General features: G+C 39.6%; 1 protein-coding gene across 3 annotated transcripts in view; it reads left to right on the top strand.

Moving 5' to 3' along the window:
• The first annotated feature begins 1634 nt into the window (after positions 1 to 1634).
• The window catches only part of LOC309502973 (uncharacterized protein), a 30557-nt gene continuing 13679 nt past the window's right edge, over positions 1635 to 18512 (top strand). Inside the window, exons 1-3 of one of the 3 annotated variants that reach the window (XM_082175638.1) lie at positions 1635 to 2077; positions 7713 to 7786; positions 9873 to 9934. In XM_082175638.1, the coding sequence (XP_082031764.1) occupies positions 2010 to 2077; positions 7713 to 7786; positions 9873 to 9934 (204 nt within the window). In that variant the 5' untranslated portion in view covers positions 1635 to 2009. The other 2 variants (XR_014207448.1, XR_014207447.1) reach the window with 2 other exon arrangements.

The following is an 18512-nucleotide window of genomic DNA, read 5'->3' as shown; positions in this document are numbered from 1 at the left end:
ATGTACAGTATATATTAAAACATCAGTATTTCTTTCTTGTTTTAAAAATGTTTATCATCCAAAAATATAAATATTGTTGAGGAGCAATTTTATTGTGCAAATGTATATCTTGTTTTAAGGATGCTTAGATATTTTCACAAAAAAATAATACAAACCCAACTATATATGCATCTTGTTTTAAGGACGGTCAGATATTTTCACTAAAACTATAATACAAACCCAACTGATATTGAATGTTTTAGACACCTGCACCAGCAAAGGTTTTTATTGTGGATAAGCCTCATTTTCCCCCATTAGTGTCTATAAATTCTATCTGCATATTGACAGAGTGTGTGGGCTTCCAACATATAATTCCTGCCTCTTGTCCATAGTCATATTACCTGAATGCATATGAATATTCTTTCAGTCTCGCTCTCTAAAATAGTCCAATTAACAGCTCGGAAAAGGAATCACAAATTGAAGCGCACACACCCACTTCAGCTTAATGCACAGCAGTGAAAGTAAAGATGTATAACTGGCGGTGTCCGGTTCTTATAGAGCACTTGTTGTCTCTCAAATAGACAAGTTCATATTTAATGACCTCTTTGCGGCTGGTTAGTTTTAAAAGGGTGAGGACATGGAGAGTCTGACTCCAACTTATCTTCCCAGAAATGGGAATTTAAAAAAACACAGCTCCTACCCTCCACATAGAGTAATATAAACTGCTCCATTGTAATATTTCAGAGTTGATGGAAATACTGATTGATATGTTTGGGGCCATGTATCCATATTTGTTCAGAGTTTTTTGTGTGTCGCCTCAACAGCTGTTTGATCTCTGATTGCGTTCTCAAAAAAGGCATATGTTTTCCATACACTGACATTTCATAGAGTCCTCACACTTAAAAGAGTGCACTGTCTATGAGTGTTAAAGGACTTGTTTGATGAGATGCACATGGAAAACAGTACACATTTTGAGGTGACCTATTTATGATTTAATGGAGTGAGTAATCAATCCAATAACAGGGTGAGCATTGTGAGGTCATGAATTACAATTTCACATCCAATTCCCCCCTACCGGATCATGTCTCAAAACAGATTATTTGGTGGTAAGACCAGCCCTAGCTTGCTTTAAAAAAAAAAGAAAAGAAAAAAAGGCAAAAGCTATAAACAGTATCAAAATGCTTTTATTTTTTACATTTTTATATATTTTTTTTAGATATTTGTGTTGTTGAAAAACAATGTTATATTGATATTCATTATTAATAGAAATTGAAATAAATTAATATACATTTATTTAGAAAAGATGTGAAGTTAAGCAACAGAATTCTCACTTTTAAAAAAAGCACAAATAGTCAGTGCACTGTTTTTCACAAAAGTAATCAGTCTGATTGTGCCCGATGAAGAGTTTCCTGCTTGAAACGCCTCTTGTTGGCGAAAATAAACTCTGAGAGCAACAGTATGCCAACTGTTTTGGGCTTTTTCATTGATTATTTTGGATAATTTTTTTCACATAACCATAATTGAGATGAAACCGATGAAAAAAAAGAAAAAAAACTGGGAAAAAAAGAGGAAAAAACTAAACTATGTGTGGGCTGACTGTGGTAGGCTGGTCAGGTGACGGCATTTTAAAGTAGGCAGTGAATGTGAGTGTGTGTGTGTGTGTGTGTGTGTGTGTGTGTGTGTGTGTGTGTGTGTGTGTGTGTGTGTGTGTGTGTGTGTGTGTGTGTGTGTGTGTGTGTGTGTGTGTGTGTGTGTGTGTGTGTGTGTGTGGTGTGTGGGGGGGGTGCTGGGGGCCGACTTACAGAGCCGTGTAGGCAGGAAACCTTCCCTTCTCACACACGCTTACCATGCAGCCATGGGGGTGGAGAGATGCTATGTAGTTAAACCCAAGGCAGGCTGTGGATACAACACTTCCAGAGTGACACTCGCAGAGAACGGCAAAAGCTGCAGCCTCAAACACACACACACACACGCACACACACACATAGAACAGCAGATCTTAACAGGATACTGCAGTCAGTAACAGGCACATGAGCACTGGAGGAAATGGAGTGACAAGAAAAAGGAAGACACAAATCACACTGTGCCATGTGTGCAGGTAAGATTCTTTTGAAGATGAACTTAAACTTTTTGCGCACAAGTAAATGTTTGGAGTTTATCGACATTATCTAAATTTCAGATGTATTAGGAGTCTCTACAATGATGTAAAGTTTTGGCTCAGTCTCTTTCATGCTAAAAATGTGGTCAATTTCAACTCCTCATGAATAGAAAAGAAGCGCCTCACTGTTTGCTGTGCACTGCAATGAGAGTGGATCCTCTGGGCTGTTGAAAGACGAACTGTAATTGTTTTCTCTGTGCTGAGTGAGTGTCTCTGCTAGAATGGAATGCAATGGACAGAAATGCAGCTTTTCTCTTTGTTCTCCGCAGTTAAAGAGAGATAAATGGATCGAGCACACCTATCTGCTTCTTCCCAAACTGCTTAAACTTGCCAGCAGGAGCTTGGCTAATGCCATTTTCTGGCGTATTTGTTTGTGTTGTATCCAATTCCGTACAAAACCAGATCAGAGCTATCAAGAGAAACTTATTGTGTTGGAGCATGTGTGTGGGTGGATATGTGTGTGTGCACATGAGGAGCACATGAGTGTGTGTGGGTGTTTGGATATAGGTATTTGTGTGGGAGGGTGTAGCTCGATGTGTGTGGGTGACCAAGTGCGTGTGTTTACAAGTGAAGTGTGTGTATGTGAAATATTCCTCCAAGCGCATACATTTGCAGAAGGCAGAGGTGCCTGTCAAACCCCAAGCATTCCTGTGCTCTATGAAGCGGTGCTCAATGAATGCTGTGAATTTCAGCTGAAACGTGAAGACAAAAGCCAGGGGGACATTTAAGAGAGTTTAGCTCAGACGGATCCCTGGGAATCAATCCCCCTCACTGCAGAGGGAAAATCCAGCGCTCGGGCTTGTATTTCAGGTTCAGCTGGAGACGGTTGCTGCCTGCCGCCGAGGGGCTTTCCCAAAATGGGGCACAACCGGGTGGGGATACAAAGAGACCCACCTGTGGTGCTGTTAGAATCGCACTGTCTGCTGGGAGCGTGAAGTGTCTTGCTGTTGTTTCCCCACGGGGTTGGCGATATTTTTCATTTCCAGTTCACTGATTAATGCACAGATGAATTTAAATGGTGTGTGGTCTGAGAGGTGGTCTTATTCCATCCTTACAAATGACAAACAAAGAGGGACGTTTCTATGGATGTGCTGCTTGCGAGCGGCTTTTACGTTTAACTCGAGCGTAGAGGAATATAAGACTTAGTGAGTACAGATTCACTCATTCACTCATTCACTCGCACACTACAGATGTTCACTAGAAAAATCTCTGCAGGCTACGTCAACGCAAAAGCAAACTTAAGACATACAAATATATCAATTATAGACGCAATAAAACAATTTTATTTGTTCACAGTAGATACATTTTAGACTGATGGAAGTATTGCCAAATCTGGTCTTTATTTTAAACCGTGTACATCGATTTAGTATCGATTCAGTTAGCGATAAGGGCTGATTGGTTTGAAATGATTCAACCTTTCTGAATTGATTTACTGTCTGTGACTGAGGTATTTCAACATCACTGTCAAACTAAAGAATTTAATTAGTTGATCCTATGTATCAATTGTTCACAATAATAACAATGTGTGCACATTGTCATATCTAAACATTTCATATCCCTTTTTGTAGACTCTTTGACCTAAACATTCGTTCAGAAAGAGTATGTTTGTCTACATTGGAAATCAATTCTATAGTTGACAGAATGAGGAAAGAGGTGAAAGTTCACCTGAATTCCTTTAATTAACGCCATTGCATTTAGGAACATTGTCCTTGTTAATTCACCAGAATTTATTTTAGCAAGGAAATGCTACCTTTTTATTGTATGTACATGTATTGGGAATCCATCCTGCATAGACTTTTAAATGTACATGAGAATCCAAGATCAAAGAATATAGAAATTACATGCAAAATGGTTTCTATGAACTGAACATATGAACTGAATATAACAGGAGTGGTTATTCATTACAATATATCTGGTCTAACTAAACAAAGGCATCATGTCCTTTAGACTATGGTTAAACAAATTCCAGCCACAGCCGACTGAAGCCGCAAATGATTGAAGCTACTTGTTAGGATGAGACTGAAAGAATGCATTCAGGTATTGTTGCCATTGTCTGCATTTTAAGCCAAACACAACCACAGAGACAATATTTATAGTTCTTAAAATGCATCTTTGATTTTAAGTCTGTATTCTGCCATATCTTAACATGCTATTCATAAATAGTATAGCATTTATTCATTATCATGTGCTGCAAGTGGGGGGAGAATTGTATTTGCCAGTGGATTTCACTTGATCCACAAGTGTATTCACTGCCAAATATTACAGCTGGCATAATTCTGTGTCCAAATTTTACTTCTCATTAACTAGAAAAGCTTTTCCCAATATGCTATAGATATGTCAACTGGTCAAGTAAAGGTTTTAAAGTTCCTGAAGTGAAAGCTGTTCTGCTTCTTTTTTTGTGCCATAGGAATGGAAGACTTTGTTAAAACATGCAACTGTATTTTTGCATCCTGGGTGCTGTATATCTTTTCTTGAACCACTCAGTCATTTAAGAGGTCAGTCCTGAAATTGAAACCTGAAATGAAAACACAAATGTTGCCAAGCCATTATTGATCCTGATAGAACTGAAGAATCAAATCGTACTAACGATGCACTACAGAAATATTGAGGCGAAATGGTGTTTATTTCATTTTTTTATTATTGGAAAACGATTAGATGCTTCTCAATAATTTGTCTGTGACAAACAAGAAATATACATTTGTAATTACTTAGCTGGAGTAGGCTATTTGTATTCACATGTTAGAAAAAAAGAAGTATATCCTTCTTCAACCCCATTTTTTCAGATAGATTTTGAAAATAATTTGGATTATTTGAAAGTGCACTAATTAACGTTAGTATACAGCGACTAAATTATCAAGAGCTTTGTTCTCGCTCTTTGTCTGTTGCTTGTCTTATTTGGCTGAAGCAGCTGTGAAACTGATATTTAAAATGTTTCCATACCAGTAAAGGCTCATACTGTGCTGTGTGTGTGAGCAGGGCTGAAGAGACATGCTGCGCAGGTTATGTTTTCATATTTTTCTGTGTGCAGATGTGCTCACACTGATTAGAACAGAACAATATACGTTAGCTACAAATGAAATGAGATACATTTTTCAGTGTAAAATAATTAATATTCATTTCAAATAAGCATTTCCCTAATAATAATTTGTCACACTTCTCAGTTCAAAACAGATTTATTTATTGAAGATTGATCTAATTCTAAGATGGATTAGTGTATTTGATTCAACCTTTCTTCATTCAAAGTTTAATTTTGTATGCATGTTAGCAATTTGGATATAGACAAGAATTTATCCTTACAATCATAGAAATGTGTTTCTGAAACCCTGTCAAATGATCAATTGTGCAAATTTCCCCAAGTTCATCATCTGATCATCCTTCCCTTGAAAGCTTTAGATTCTGAGATGCTGTGAAAGAGAATGGAAAAAACGAGACATTTCATCATATATGCCAATCTGGCACTTTGGAAATTTTATGTAAATCATTGGGCACCTCCCACAGCTGTTGTATTTCCCCCATGCATCCTTTCTGCATTCGGGACAAGGGCTGAAGAAGAGAGTTCATGGTCTGTTGTGAATGAGACGATGTGGTCAGTTAGGTGAACTCCCATTGTACTTCTTTCCTGCTCTTACTCTCTGGTGAAACCCCGGTTGTCTACTGTAAAAACAACTCTGCACCGAGAGAGAAAGAGGGAAAGCAAAGGGGGAACCAGCTTGTACACAAAGCTCAGTGGTTTCCCAAACAACTACTTAAATGAGTGAACGCACATATTACTCATTTGTCAACATGCAAATTTCAGCATCTGGCATGCACTGCAGTTGAAATTGTGTGTTAGGAAAGTAATGAAGGCTTTTTACATTTCCATTGCCACTGATTAGGTCTTAAATTATCTTGCATCCTTTAGGATATTTCAAATTCTGAATTAATGACACAATTTCCTTGACAAAACTCCAGATAAGGAACTGATTTCTAAACTACCATTCAGCGTTAACTCAATTAAAGACATTAATCTTCAATAAACAAATTTCAGATCCCGCAGAAATGTAAGCCTATTACAAAGCACCTAAATACACATGAAAGGTTTATTTCAAATTAATTTTGACTACAGTAAATGTAAATCAATCAATTGAAAGCCCTTGTTAACTTCCTCCTCAATTGGATTAAAGTCTCTAAATTAATTTTACTGAGATAAACATTCCTCAGCTTATGCCAATGTGGTACGTATAAACTTCTGAACAGTAGCCTTATAAATATCATGTTTCCTATACTCTTAAAATAAAGGTTATTTAATGGTTCCTTGCAGCACAAAAGGAACTTCTTCATATCAAGATCCATTGATCCATTCCATTTTCACTGTGTTTTTTGTGTTGTCTGCATGGTCTTTGGAGATTGAAAAAACTCCTGAGGTTGGATTTTAGGTTCTTCAGAATAGTGTATTGGATTATTCTTTAAAACAGTGATTCCCTGCCATTGAAGCTGAACTGCTGGGGATAAATGGGGTACCAGACAAAAAGGTTGGGAATCCCATCATTTTCAATAAACATTTCAGTATCAACAAAAGTTTGGTTACAAGTTCGTGAAAGTGCACTTAAATAGACGCTCGCGAACAGTCGCATTCGCCTGAGCTGGTAACCATAGCAACAGTAGAGTTCGAAAATCGACAGCGTTCTACTTGGCTCGGTACTCGTCTGTTACGTCGACAAAAACAATACTTTTTATTATATCATTCATTTATCACAAACATATTTGTTTTTAAAAGTAGACAATTTAAGACAGTTGACATAACTGCGTGAGAGACGCGAGACGGAACTCAGCAGATTGCACAGCAAAAAATTACTCACAGGAAGTCCTTATAAATCCCCGAAAGTCACAGAATAATTCGTACACTGTAAGTACACAGATGTCATTCTGTAGTTTTTAAAAAAAATTCTGTAGTGAAATTTTAGAAATTTATCCTGTGGCTTCGGGCTTTATTTTTAAACGCACAGTAGGCTATTTTCGACATGAAGAACAACAAAATGTAGGCTACTGACAAATTCCCCTTTGAATTTACTGTTGAAATCTTTATCATCTGCATACCAATATTAGGACGCAGCTGTTTTACTCCTTTCTGTTCTCAGAAACGATCAACATGCAAGTTCAACGTAGAAATATGATGTAATCTCAGCTTATAACTTTCGCCTTTTTGCACAAAAGTCTTAGGAGTTTCCTCAAATCGTGTGCATATTACATGCCTGCATGTAGTGCGTTATATCCCGGTTATATCCGCGCGCGAAGGGACGGCCCCGTCAGAGGGGGATTTCTGAACTGAATGCTGGGTTAGTGGTGAAGTCAGCAGCGTTCATGTCAACGGGTTAGCAATGTTATTTCCAAGCCATTCGGTATTAGTGCACAACGTGAAAAGGCGGCCGGCGCAAGGAAAAGAAATGACAAGCAGATGAATGAAACATGCGATGATGAACATGAAGTGTTTCTGAATATGCAACGGAGTCGTAGGCTACTTTCATTTTGTCGAGCTGAGCTCGTTTTTCATACCGTTCTTTCTTTTCTTTTTCTTTTCTTTTTTCTGGACACAGAGAAACAGACTGTCCGCTATCAGCGGTGATGGAGCGCGGAGGAAGATTGCGAGCATGCAGCGAAGTCAAACAAAAGGTGCGTCCTCTGTCTATTTTATTATATTGTGCCATAAGCTGCATAATGTGTATGCTTCAGATGCATTGTTTAGCATTTGCTTAATATTTTTTTCTTTCGAGTAGCATGTGGCCAAACTATATCATTAAAGCCACAAATATGATACATATGTGATAATTAAATTTAAAAGAATACTTGTTTTTGCTGCCTTCTGCATTCATGGTGCTTTGTGCCTAAAATATCCAACTTACACTGCCATGCACGAGGCACACATAGAACACGCTGTAGCTACTGTGTGTGTGTGTGTGTGTGTGTGTGGTAGCCTATCTGACAATTGCATTTTATATAGAGAAAAAGAGACTGTGAAAAGTAGTTTAATGACTTTTCATAAGTTGCACAGACGTTTTATTTCTTTATTTTTGTTATTTAGTGAAAGGACCATTTGGTTGAGGGTGATGTATATTTTTTTTCCTCTTCTTGAAGTGAGGTTGGAGGGGAGGGTTTGTGAACTGAAGAAAAGGAAATTCTTGTGTGTGTTTTGGAATGCTGTTGCCCCGGGGGGACTGAAAGAATTGAGTTGGGGAATAAGAGAGGGGAACAAGGGGGGGACACATTTCCCCTTTCCTCTTTTTTCCCCAAATGACAAGGATAACACCACTGCCTAGGAAGATGAAGTGCAGTTGTCGGACGCCTGCAAGTGGACTGAACAGACATATTATGCACATGGAACCCGCTCACCCCAGCACCCCTCGTCACCCCCCATTACGCACACCCTAACTGGAGGGGCGGAAGCAAAAACGTTGTATTTATTATCAAGTACTAAAATGGTGCTAATTGTACTACTAAATCATATTTGAGCCGTTAATGCTCTGAGTATAAAATGTTTTTTGCATCTTTAACTATTGAATTAATACTTAATTATTTGATTGTATATCCACTATTTTTTAAATATGTGTCAGCAAAGGATGTCATGCACCCACAAATAATTAATTTAACAATCTTAAAATACCTGTTTAGTGTGAATTTGTACTTTTTTGTTTCAAATATTTTCCATAAGGGGGCACACACGAGACACACTGTGATGTTAATGTGCATAGGGTGATAAGAGGAAACCTTATGCAAAAGCAGTCAAATAAATCCCATCCTATTGGCCATATCTACATTTTATTGTTCCTGATATTGTAAAATATAGCTGCAGCTTATCGGTAACAATAAGCTGTCAGGCAGCATTTTTCTGCACCTGATCTTGTCTTGTTCACATATTTTTTGTTTATTTGTCATTACTTTGCTTAGACTTAAAATCCTCAATATCTGCAATGTCTTATTTGTTGAATTCTATACGGCTGCACAGGAGAAATTTGATTATTTCTTAGTAAACCTGTATCAAAATGTAATTTCAGTTTTCGGCAAATGGTGCGTCTGATCAGTTACAAAGTAGTGCATTAACAGAGTCTTCTTTGTGCTGTCAGACATGTCAGGGAATTTTTTTCTTTTCGCCCTCAAAAGTGCTGTTAATGGATCCAGTACCTCAATTGGCATAATGAAAAGGATGTGAATGATTCATACCACAGTATATTTCAGTTAAGTACCTCAAAGTGCCTTAAAAGAGCTTCCCTTTTATTGCAACGGTTGGATAATTGCCACATTTTCATGTTCAATTACACAATAGTATTTTAAACCTTTTATCCATAGTTTACAGTTCACTGTTACAGGGGTTATAATAATTATAAAATGCATAATTACTAAAAGTAAGAAATGACGTGATTGTTTATGTGATTTGAGATTGTTTTGCAAGTGAAGCGCTCATCTCTGGAGATTATTCGAGTTGTGATGAAGAATGGCTGTTGGTGATCGCCCACACGCAAATGTGAAATATTCTAATGAGCAATCTGTCTCACTTGAGTGTCATCTAGCTGGTCCGTTTCAACAGAATGTTCCTTCACAGTCCTGAAGGGCTTAATTTGAATTGGACATGTTATACAACATAATCTTGGTCCGTGATGGCTGGAACGGTTTTGAAAGTGATATGTACACTTTTATTGTTAGCATGATCAAGATAATGATGCTTATTATAACACACTTTCTTCTCCTTCTCATTTTTCTGTAGTGCCTCAGATGACGATTCAGGACTGGCTTGCTAAAACTGGATCACACACTCATCCTACTCTGGTAGGTTCAACATTTTCTCCTTAGTGCCTTTCCTGAGGGCGAGTGAGTGGATTTTTTTAAAATCGCCAGACTCTGATGGTGTGCTGCTTTTGAAAGTTTAGGTCTGCAAGGTGATAATTGGCAGGTGCTAGACTTGATCCAGGGTCTGTGCGAAGAGTGAGATCAGTGCGCGGCAGGAGGTGGCGTTGAAAAGAAATGTGGTCAATTGTTTCAGATCTGTGCAAAAAGAAAAAAGTTTGAAAGAAATCTGGTGTATCCTCTGAAAAGATTGAGTATTTTACACGCACACGGCACAAACGTATAGAGGATAATAGCCCACACATATTCCTGAGTGCCGTGGTTCTTTAGATCTGAGGAGATGACATCATGAAATGCTCCCTCGATGTGGGCTCAGCTCGTGGGTAGAAGAGGTGTATGTGTGCAGAGGAGTAGAGAAAGTGAAAAAGAGAGACAGAACGATCATCTCTCTCCTTCTTTCTCTAAGTGTAAAGCCCGTAGGCTCCGAGCCCAGCGTTTTTACACCCACTCTCTGGTTTGTGTGGGTGTTTGAGTGGGCAGCAAACTTGTGACTCATCCTTGTTCAGACCCACACAGGGCAACTCCTCTCCTCTCCTCTCCTCTCCTCTCCTCTCCTCTCCTCTCCTCTCCTCTCCTCTCCTCTCCTCTCCTCTCCTCTAATTTTTTTGTCTTCCACCTCTCCTTCACCTCTAATGTGTTGTAAAACTGGCTGTGGATGTTAATGATATGCAGCTGAATAATCAATTGACTTGTTTATTTTCATCTAACCGATGACACATCATCCCCTCTACTCAACCTGTGACTAGTATCTTTTTGTGCTCTTTCAAGAGAGTAGTATTACACATGAATGATGCAGTGCTGTGAGTCATATGTCAAAGATTATTGTATTCACTCTCTTTTAGTCCTTATTTATATGTTGCTGTTTAGATAGAATACTTTTGTTTCCTTGACAAGGCTGTGAAGTCCCTATTCCTTCATACAGTGTGCACCGTCAGCCTCACTACAATAATCAATTAAAGAACAACTAAAAACTTTTTTTTGTCAGCTCCATCAGCAAGGCTTAGGTAGCCCTCCATCAACACCAAACCACAAATATGTTGCTTTTTCACTCATCGTTGTTGAAGAAATCGAAATCTGGTATTTTCATAGGCTATATGTGCTAATGTTTCTTCCACACACACTGACAACTTAAAAATAATATGTTGTTTATTGTTTAATTTTTACCCTAAAATGAAAGGGTAGATAATGTATATTCTAAATATATATAATGGGAGGGACCTTCTCATTCTATAGAGCATTTGACTGGGAAAAAACTGCTTAGTGCAAGATGAGTCAATAAATATTTTGGTCCATTGCTAGTGAGAAGTGAGAAACAGTGAATTTTATATGCATATTCATCTACTAAATATTTATTTTGTGAACAGTTCAGAAAAAAACATGCTTGCATATAGATGGCTTTAATGCTCATAGACATAAGCAAAAGCCTAAAAACTCCACTTTTGATTATTCCCCCTGGGGTTTGTGTATCCATCTTTGATCTTTTAATCTTTGATCCAAAAGATAAAATCATCATTTATCAGATAAGTCAAGACTATCTTCCAAAACCTTGGAACTGGAACTCGAGACTGTAAATTCTGTGAGATGATTGTAAAAACCATTGTGTCAGCAGTCATAACACCGACGGAGACTCGCTGTGGATCAGAGAAGTACGGTTTTTACCCTGAATCACACGCGAGGGCAAAGGCGGACAATACAGTAGCACCAGGAAGTCTGCAGGGGATGTGTGATGGTGGACTGTGCGCCCCTCTTAAATTAAAGACAAAGGGATACAGGCTGGGACTGTGGTAGACACCCCTAGCGTCCCCCAGGCTCCTATCAGCTCCGTCGGCAGATGAGCCAGATAAAGATGTGTGTGCTCTGGAGGAAATGAACTCTGGTGACCCGTAGCCCTGTAAATAGCTGGAGAAGAGCCCCGACTTACTCTCTCTTGTGCCTTTTTTAATTTCATGTCTTTCCTTTCTCACTCACTCATGTTGGCTCTCTTGTTCTGCTGGATCTTCTAGTCCAAGGTTGTTCTCTTTCCCCAATTCTCATTCTCTTTATCTCTCTCTCTCTCTTGGAGTCTTCATTTTCTCTGTCACCCTTGCCGTTGTCCAGTGCGATCCCGAGCCAGATTAATCAGTCCCGCCTTTGATTACGCCACTCTGCCTTTGCAAGGAATGCATTGAGGTGAACTTTATCAGCATTGTATAACATCAGCACTTTCTCTCCGGCCTTGAGATAATTGAAGGTGGTACTCCAGGAAGCCCTGAAAGAGCCCTTGTCTGGGCCGGGGGAGGCCGAGCGCAGCAGGGTGGGGGCTGGGCGTGAGAGCAGGAAACCCTTCTTGGCGTGGAATGGAATGTTTCAAAAGAACGTGTTCGGAACTTCCAGGACAAGGGCGTCTGCCGCTGCGCCGCTGGTCATTCTCGTTCGCTTGAAGCGCTGGCTCAGGATAGGGGGGCGGAAAAGGGAAGCGATGGCTCTCCTCTCCTTTCGCACTCTCTCTCTCACTGGCAGGCCAGCCCACTCACAGGATATACGCAAGGGGGAGCTTGGACCAGAGCGGATGGGGTCACTGTGGCGCAAGGCGGGGGTCCCGCATCCTGAGTTTATAGGGACAACCAGAGGCGGCAGGCTGGAGGAACGAGGGTCCTGGGCGTGTGTCAGTGTGAGCGTGAGCAGGGAGTGTGTGGGCAGTTGAGGAGGAGAGAAAAGACGTGGGTGTTGAGGGGGCGAGGACAGAAGAATGCAAGAGAGAGAGTGAGGGAAAGCAACAATCTCTGCTGCTTTTCATCTGACAACTTTTAAAGGGCCAGCCAAGGGGTGGAGAAGGAGCCGGTCAGGCTCCTTTTACCATATCTCACGGTGTCCCACCTAGCATCCACCCAAACCCCTGCAAATGGGACAGGAAAGGCATAACATCATACTTATTAGCAGATTGATTTATCGGTCACAAAAGGAAAGGTTTCCTTTTTGTTCCTTAGGGTCAGGTTTCTTAGTTCATTAATTGAAATTGTTCTTGTAACAAGTAGAATAGTGCTTAGCAATGTTTCAGAATTATGATTTTGCAATAAATGAAGAGATATTTTTAGATATTACACTTTAAATTGATTTATAATCTATAATTTTTACAAAAGATTTCTATTTCAAATAAATGCTGTTCTTTTGACAAATTAAGCTGAAAAAAACGATAACCTGCAGTAAGGTAAGCGAGTCAGATGTTGATTCAGTAACCGCTCGGATTGAATCAGTTCAGCACGATACGTCAGACTGATTTAAACCAGGGCCGGTTAGATAAACTTAGCCTCCATGTTAACACTGAGAACTAATAGCAGTTAGCCAAGGGGTAATCAGTCTTATTTTTCAATTTCAAATTAGACCAATCTACACTTTTTAAGAAACTGAGAGTTATGACCTTTCTCAAAGAACTTGTAAGTGTATTCTAAGCATTTATGCAACCAGATTAATTCGTTCAGGAATCAGACTACACTTGTGTTATATGTTTTTTGTGTAAAAACATTTATTGCCATTATTTTGAAGTACACGCTATCGCATCACATTCAGGACAGCCCAGTTTCGTGATTCAGTCCAAGAACAGAAGTTTACGAGCACTTCCATCGCATACTTAAATAAATCAGTCACATGATATATTTCCTCAACCATCGTGTTTCATATTAGCCGTTCAGTCAGACTGAAGTGAAAAATTAAGATATCCTCCACATATACAGAAGGGTCCCGTTGTTCTGTGAGGCATCTTCAACAGTCACAAAGTGTCAGACAATTATAACCGTAGTTGTAAGGCTAATCATTAATAGACTGTTCGTTTCCTCAATAGGAATGTTTCACATTCCTGGATCAGGGTCAGATTCGCCTCCACTCACCGGCTCAATCCCTCATTGTCTTGTCAGCTACAGTATGTCAAACAGATGGTTGGCATGGTTACAAGGTATCTGGGTGCACGGTCTTGTGCCTTTTTAAAAGCTGCGTCTGCATGCTGGTGATGGGGGAAGAGCGTGTGAATGCATGTGGCAAAATATAACACAAGCATGCAGTGCTATCTGCAGCCGATAAGACGCATGAAGTCATACCTCAGCAGCATGACAATGACATCACAGCTGCGTCCCTGCATTTTTTTCTTCTGCCTGCCGGCAGGCACCTAATATAGCCATCCAGTGCCCGGAGCCAGACTGGCAGAGACCAGCATGGCAGGACCCGGCAGGCATGCACACAAGCCACGGAACTACGCTCGAGGAGATGGGTGTTGGAGTCGGGAGCACGTCACCCTGACGTCTCTCAACCAAATTCCAGTGTGGCTCAAGTGAGCCCAGCACACTCATGTGATTTCAGCTCATTCACACACATGAGGGCACACACATATCTGCTGCCTCTGTTACCTATAAGATCCACCATGCGCCTTAGGATTGATGTGGCGACCTGATGTTTGCAGCTGCTGTACCTGTTGTGCAAACCAACCTGGATGAGTCTGATTACAGCATGGGTCACTTTTAACCTGCTGAGATGGAGCAGCTTGTTTTGCAGGTGATGCTTAATGCTTATTTGTGCACAGAAAAAGAGGAAAACCTTATTCTCTTTGCAGTGAGACAAGCCTGTCAAAGATTCTTTGAGTTTGATTTAGTTTCATGCAATTTAAAGTGGGAATGGTGAGTTGTTTTGGAGCAATTAGTTACAAAATGGATTGGGCCGTGAGCCTTTGGGCTCATGAATAATGCCGGTCTTGCATTCCTTCTAAATCTGTCTTGACCCCTGTCTTGCTTCAGGTCGTAGTTTATCAAGTTCCAGTGAGGGCAGTTTTGGCAGGCTTTGGACGAGTCTTTCATCTTTACATTTATGGTGGTGTTGGCAGCTATAGCTCACACCTTTTACATCACAGCAATGTGAAGCTATTTCTGTGTTCTGGTATGGAGCTGTCGTTGTTGTCATCATTATGTGCTTATAAATAGATGCCCCTTAACTCAAATGTATGTAATGCTAAATGACTGTGATTCACAAAACACTTTTTATTTTTTTTACACTTGTGTGCGTGTCTTTTGTTTAATTAGAATTTTTTTTAAAAATCGTTTTTTATTTCTTTTCTTTTTTATTGGTTGGCTCTTTGGTTTAAAATTAATCTTTGTTTACTTGTATTTTTGATTCAGCATTAGCATGTCATTGTATTTTGGGTTCATTTCTACAATAGCAGAAAGAAATGGAGAAAAAGAATAAATCATAAAGAGAGTGGGTTTTCGAAGCTTCAAACTACACTGTAGTAAAAAATAAATATGAATAAAATTACAGCATTTTATGGTTTAGGAGAATTTAGTTATTGTTTTATCAATTCATTATTATTGTTTAAAATTTTAACTTTAAGAAATAAATTGTTCAATGTTATCCTTCAAACTTTTTAATATGATCTGTTTAAATATGATAAATACTGAATATATCAATATTTAAGTATTTTTGAAAATGTAATTCTGTCCAATTAAGCAGACGTTGAATGAGGCAAAAAAAATAGTTAAGTGTATCTAATATCTAAGGTGGAATTTAAGATTAGGAACACCATTTTCAATTTCCTCTCCCAAATTAAAAGACTGGGAAGCACATGGTTGCAACAACAATCGCCCCCTGCTTGCCCTGTGGTTACACAGTAATGTTCCTGAGTCATAAGCACTCAACCCACTGCCAACAAAATGTACGAGAGTGAGTTAAATCGTTTTCAAAATAAAAAATAAAAACAGCAAAGCGGCATGTTGACACGTTACGATGTGTGATTCATCGTCACCTCCTCCCTTCTATTGGAACACACGCTGTCTGTACTGTGGTCAAGCTCAGTTTCACCGTGCAGACTGAAACAGCGGGAGCTTGAACACATTCTGAATGTTGTGTACAGATTGCTGGAAAGAGATGGCGAGCATAGGAGGGAGATACATAGACTAAAGGCAAATGATTTATACAACTTTAGTGACCAACATAATGTCTGAAATCACAGATATTTGTAATTCCAAGAGATTTACATAAAATCTATTTATTAAATCTAACATAAAGTGGGTTAAAAGTCTGAAACTGCTTATGAAAATTGTATGTATATATATATATATATATATATTAATTACAATCTGACCTTTTGTCACCTGTGTCACAAGTTTGCTTGTTTAATTGGTGACTTAGAATTGGTGACTGTTTATTTCCAGGTTTAAATTATATTTTAAATGGCAAATTTCCATTGTATTCTCAGACTTTTAGAATAAAGAATATTGTGACAATCTTTTAATCTTTAATCTTTCTCAATGAGTAGCATGACTAAGAAATGTCTGAGTCACATAGGAGACTTCAAATCCCTCTTTTCGCTTCTCATGACTGAACCTCATTTGAGCATCCTGTAAAATCAGCGGTGGTTGAAGAGCCGGTGGGTCATCGGAGGGGCGTCAGTGCTGGCTGACCGGCCGCTGTTTGTGTATTGCTGTCTGGCTCTACAGACAGAGCTGCGCTGTGTTTCTCAGGTGGCGGGGGTAAAATACAGAGCTTTCTACAAGCTTCCACGCGGCGTGGTACACGGCACTCGGAGATGACTCACTATTGTTTCGGTGACTAACAACTAAAATATGGCCGTTTTAAAAGAAGTTTCAGGGGTGCCCTAGTTCCATATGGCTGTGGAGAGAGGGAGATGGGCAGGTAGAGTTGTCATTTCTTCCACTCCTCTGCATATCTCTTTTAAGTCTGTCTTTTATTACACTGGAAAGGTGACGCTCTGAAATATTAAACAGCCGAGTGTCCCTCTGTGGTGTCGGGTTTCCCAGAGCTGATGAGAATTCAGGTACTTTCTCCAAGATGGAGAGTCAGGGGTTTATGAAGAAGATGAGACGGGATGAGTTTTAGCAGCGCTCCTGAGATGCTGGAACTGGATCAAAAACACCAATCATTTCATTTTTAGCACATTTCTATGAATTATCCTTAAAAAGTTAGTAGGGAGACATTTGAATTTGAAAGCAATGACCTAATATTGGGATATAAGGTATTTAAGTAAAAAAAAAAGGTAAATTATTTGGAGTGATAAAATTGATAAAACTAACTTCTAAAATGAAAAACAGATTTATCCAGCTGTATTGATTTTAATTTGACTCGTACTTATCTAATATCAGTTTTTTGAGGCTATCAAGAGATGAGGTTTGTTTTATGTCGTCATGAAGGGCATGTGCATGTTTGACAATGGTGGACCTGTTTAGAAAAGTGTTTTGACTGCTTGGTAGAACGGGAGCGAATTCTTCCCTGAAAGACACTAACTAACGTTCCTCGGTCACACAAGTAGGGGAGTTTCCTGCTCCTAAAGATCCGAGGCACAGCCTAGGCGTTTTTCACCGTGACTGCCGGCTTTTCTCTCTCTCCCTTCCTCCCTTTCGCTCTCCCCCTTCTTTTTTTCTGAATGGGTGTCCTCTCTCTAACCTCTCAATTCACAGCAGCATTGAAACAGGACACTACCCTGAACACTGATAGGCTGCGGGCAAATCGCTCAGCCCCTCGACCCGACACTATAAGTACTCTGGCAGTTCGTCTCCAGTGTATGACTGACTGTTTAGAAGGAGAGGGAGAGAAAGACAGGCAGATAGAGAAAGAGTGGGAGGGGACGGTAGAGAGTTTAAATTCAGTGACAGTGATAATGATATTATTCAGTCTCCGCTGAAACGGGGAAATACTTTCAGAGTCTACGGCACGCTTCCTCTGTCTGTATCGCTTTAAGAGTGTTACTGATTAGTCGCTAAAGAATGCGAGTGGAAAGAGAGAGAGAGAAAAAAAGGGACAGAGGCAGGAGGGAGAGACAGACCGAGAGCGTTGGAGCCTGGAACTCATATGGAGAAGACTGATAATATTGAGCTGAGTAGAGATTTGTTTTATTTTCCTTTTCCAGCAGTTCGGAGACGTTAAAGGAGCTCTCACTCTCTCTTTAGCTCTCTCTCTCTCCTGAAGAGGCTGGACGAAGGGGGAAGTCGGGGACCCCGCACATGCAGCCATCAGGAAATACTCTTTTCACCCAGACAGAGTAAGTCAATGAGTGGGGAAAAAAGACAGAGAGCTCTTGCTACTAATGGATATCATATGGTGTGCTTTAAAATGGAGAAATTGTTTGCAGGTTTTCGATAACTAGACAGAGAAATTCATAGGCTGAAATTGGGGACATAGGCAGTGCATTCTTACAATTACAGTGTTTGAGAATGTATAGCCTATATATATGTGTGTGTGTGTGTGTGTGTTTGTGGATTGAACTGCCATTCATTACATGTGCTTTCATTTTCTATCTGTGTCACATGATGGGTCTTAACTGAGGAAAATTGTTGTTTTTAACCTAACCGAAACAAATTGCCGAGTTGATATGGAAAATTTCAGCTTTATCACCGATATTAATGTTGAAACGCTGTTTTTGGCTAATCTAGAAGATATTCTCCAGATACAACATGCAGGTCCTTTTTGAGAAAGAATTGTCAATGTGCCTTTTGGAGGCTGAGAACATATTTTGGGGGTTTCCCCT

The sequence above is a fragment of the Leuciscus leuciscus genome (assembly GCF_965113295.1).
Source record: "Leuciscus leuciscus genome assembly, chromosome: 7".
NCBI lineage: Eukaryota > Metazoa > Chordata > Actinopteri > Cypriniformes > Leuciscidae > Leuciscus > Leuciscus leuciscus.
The sequence above is the reverse complement of the archived record's forward strand: the minus strand, read 5'-3'. Positions and strand labels throughout refer to the sequence as shown.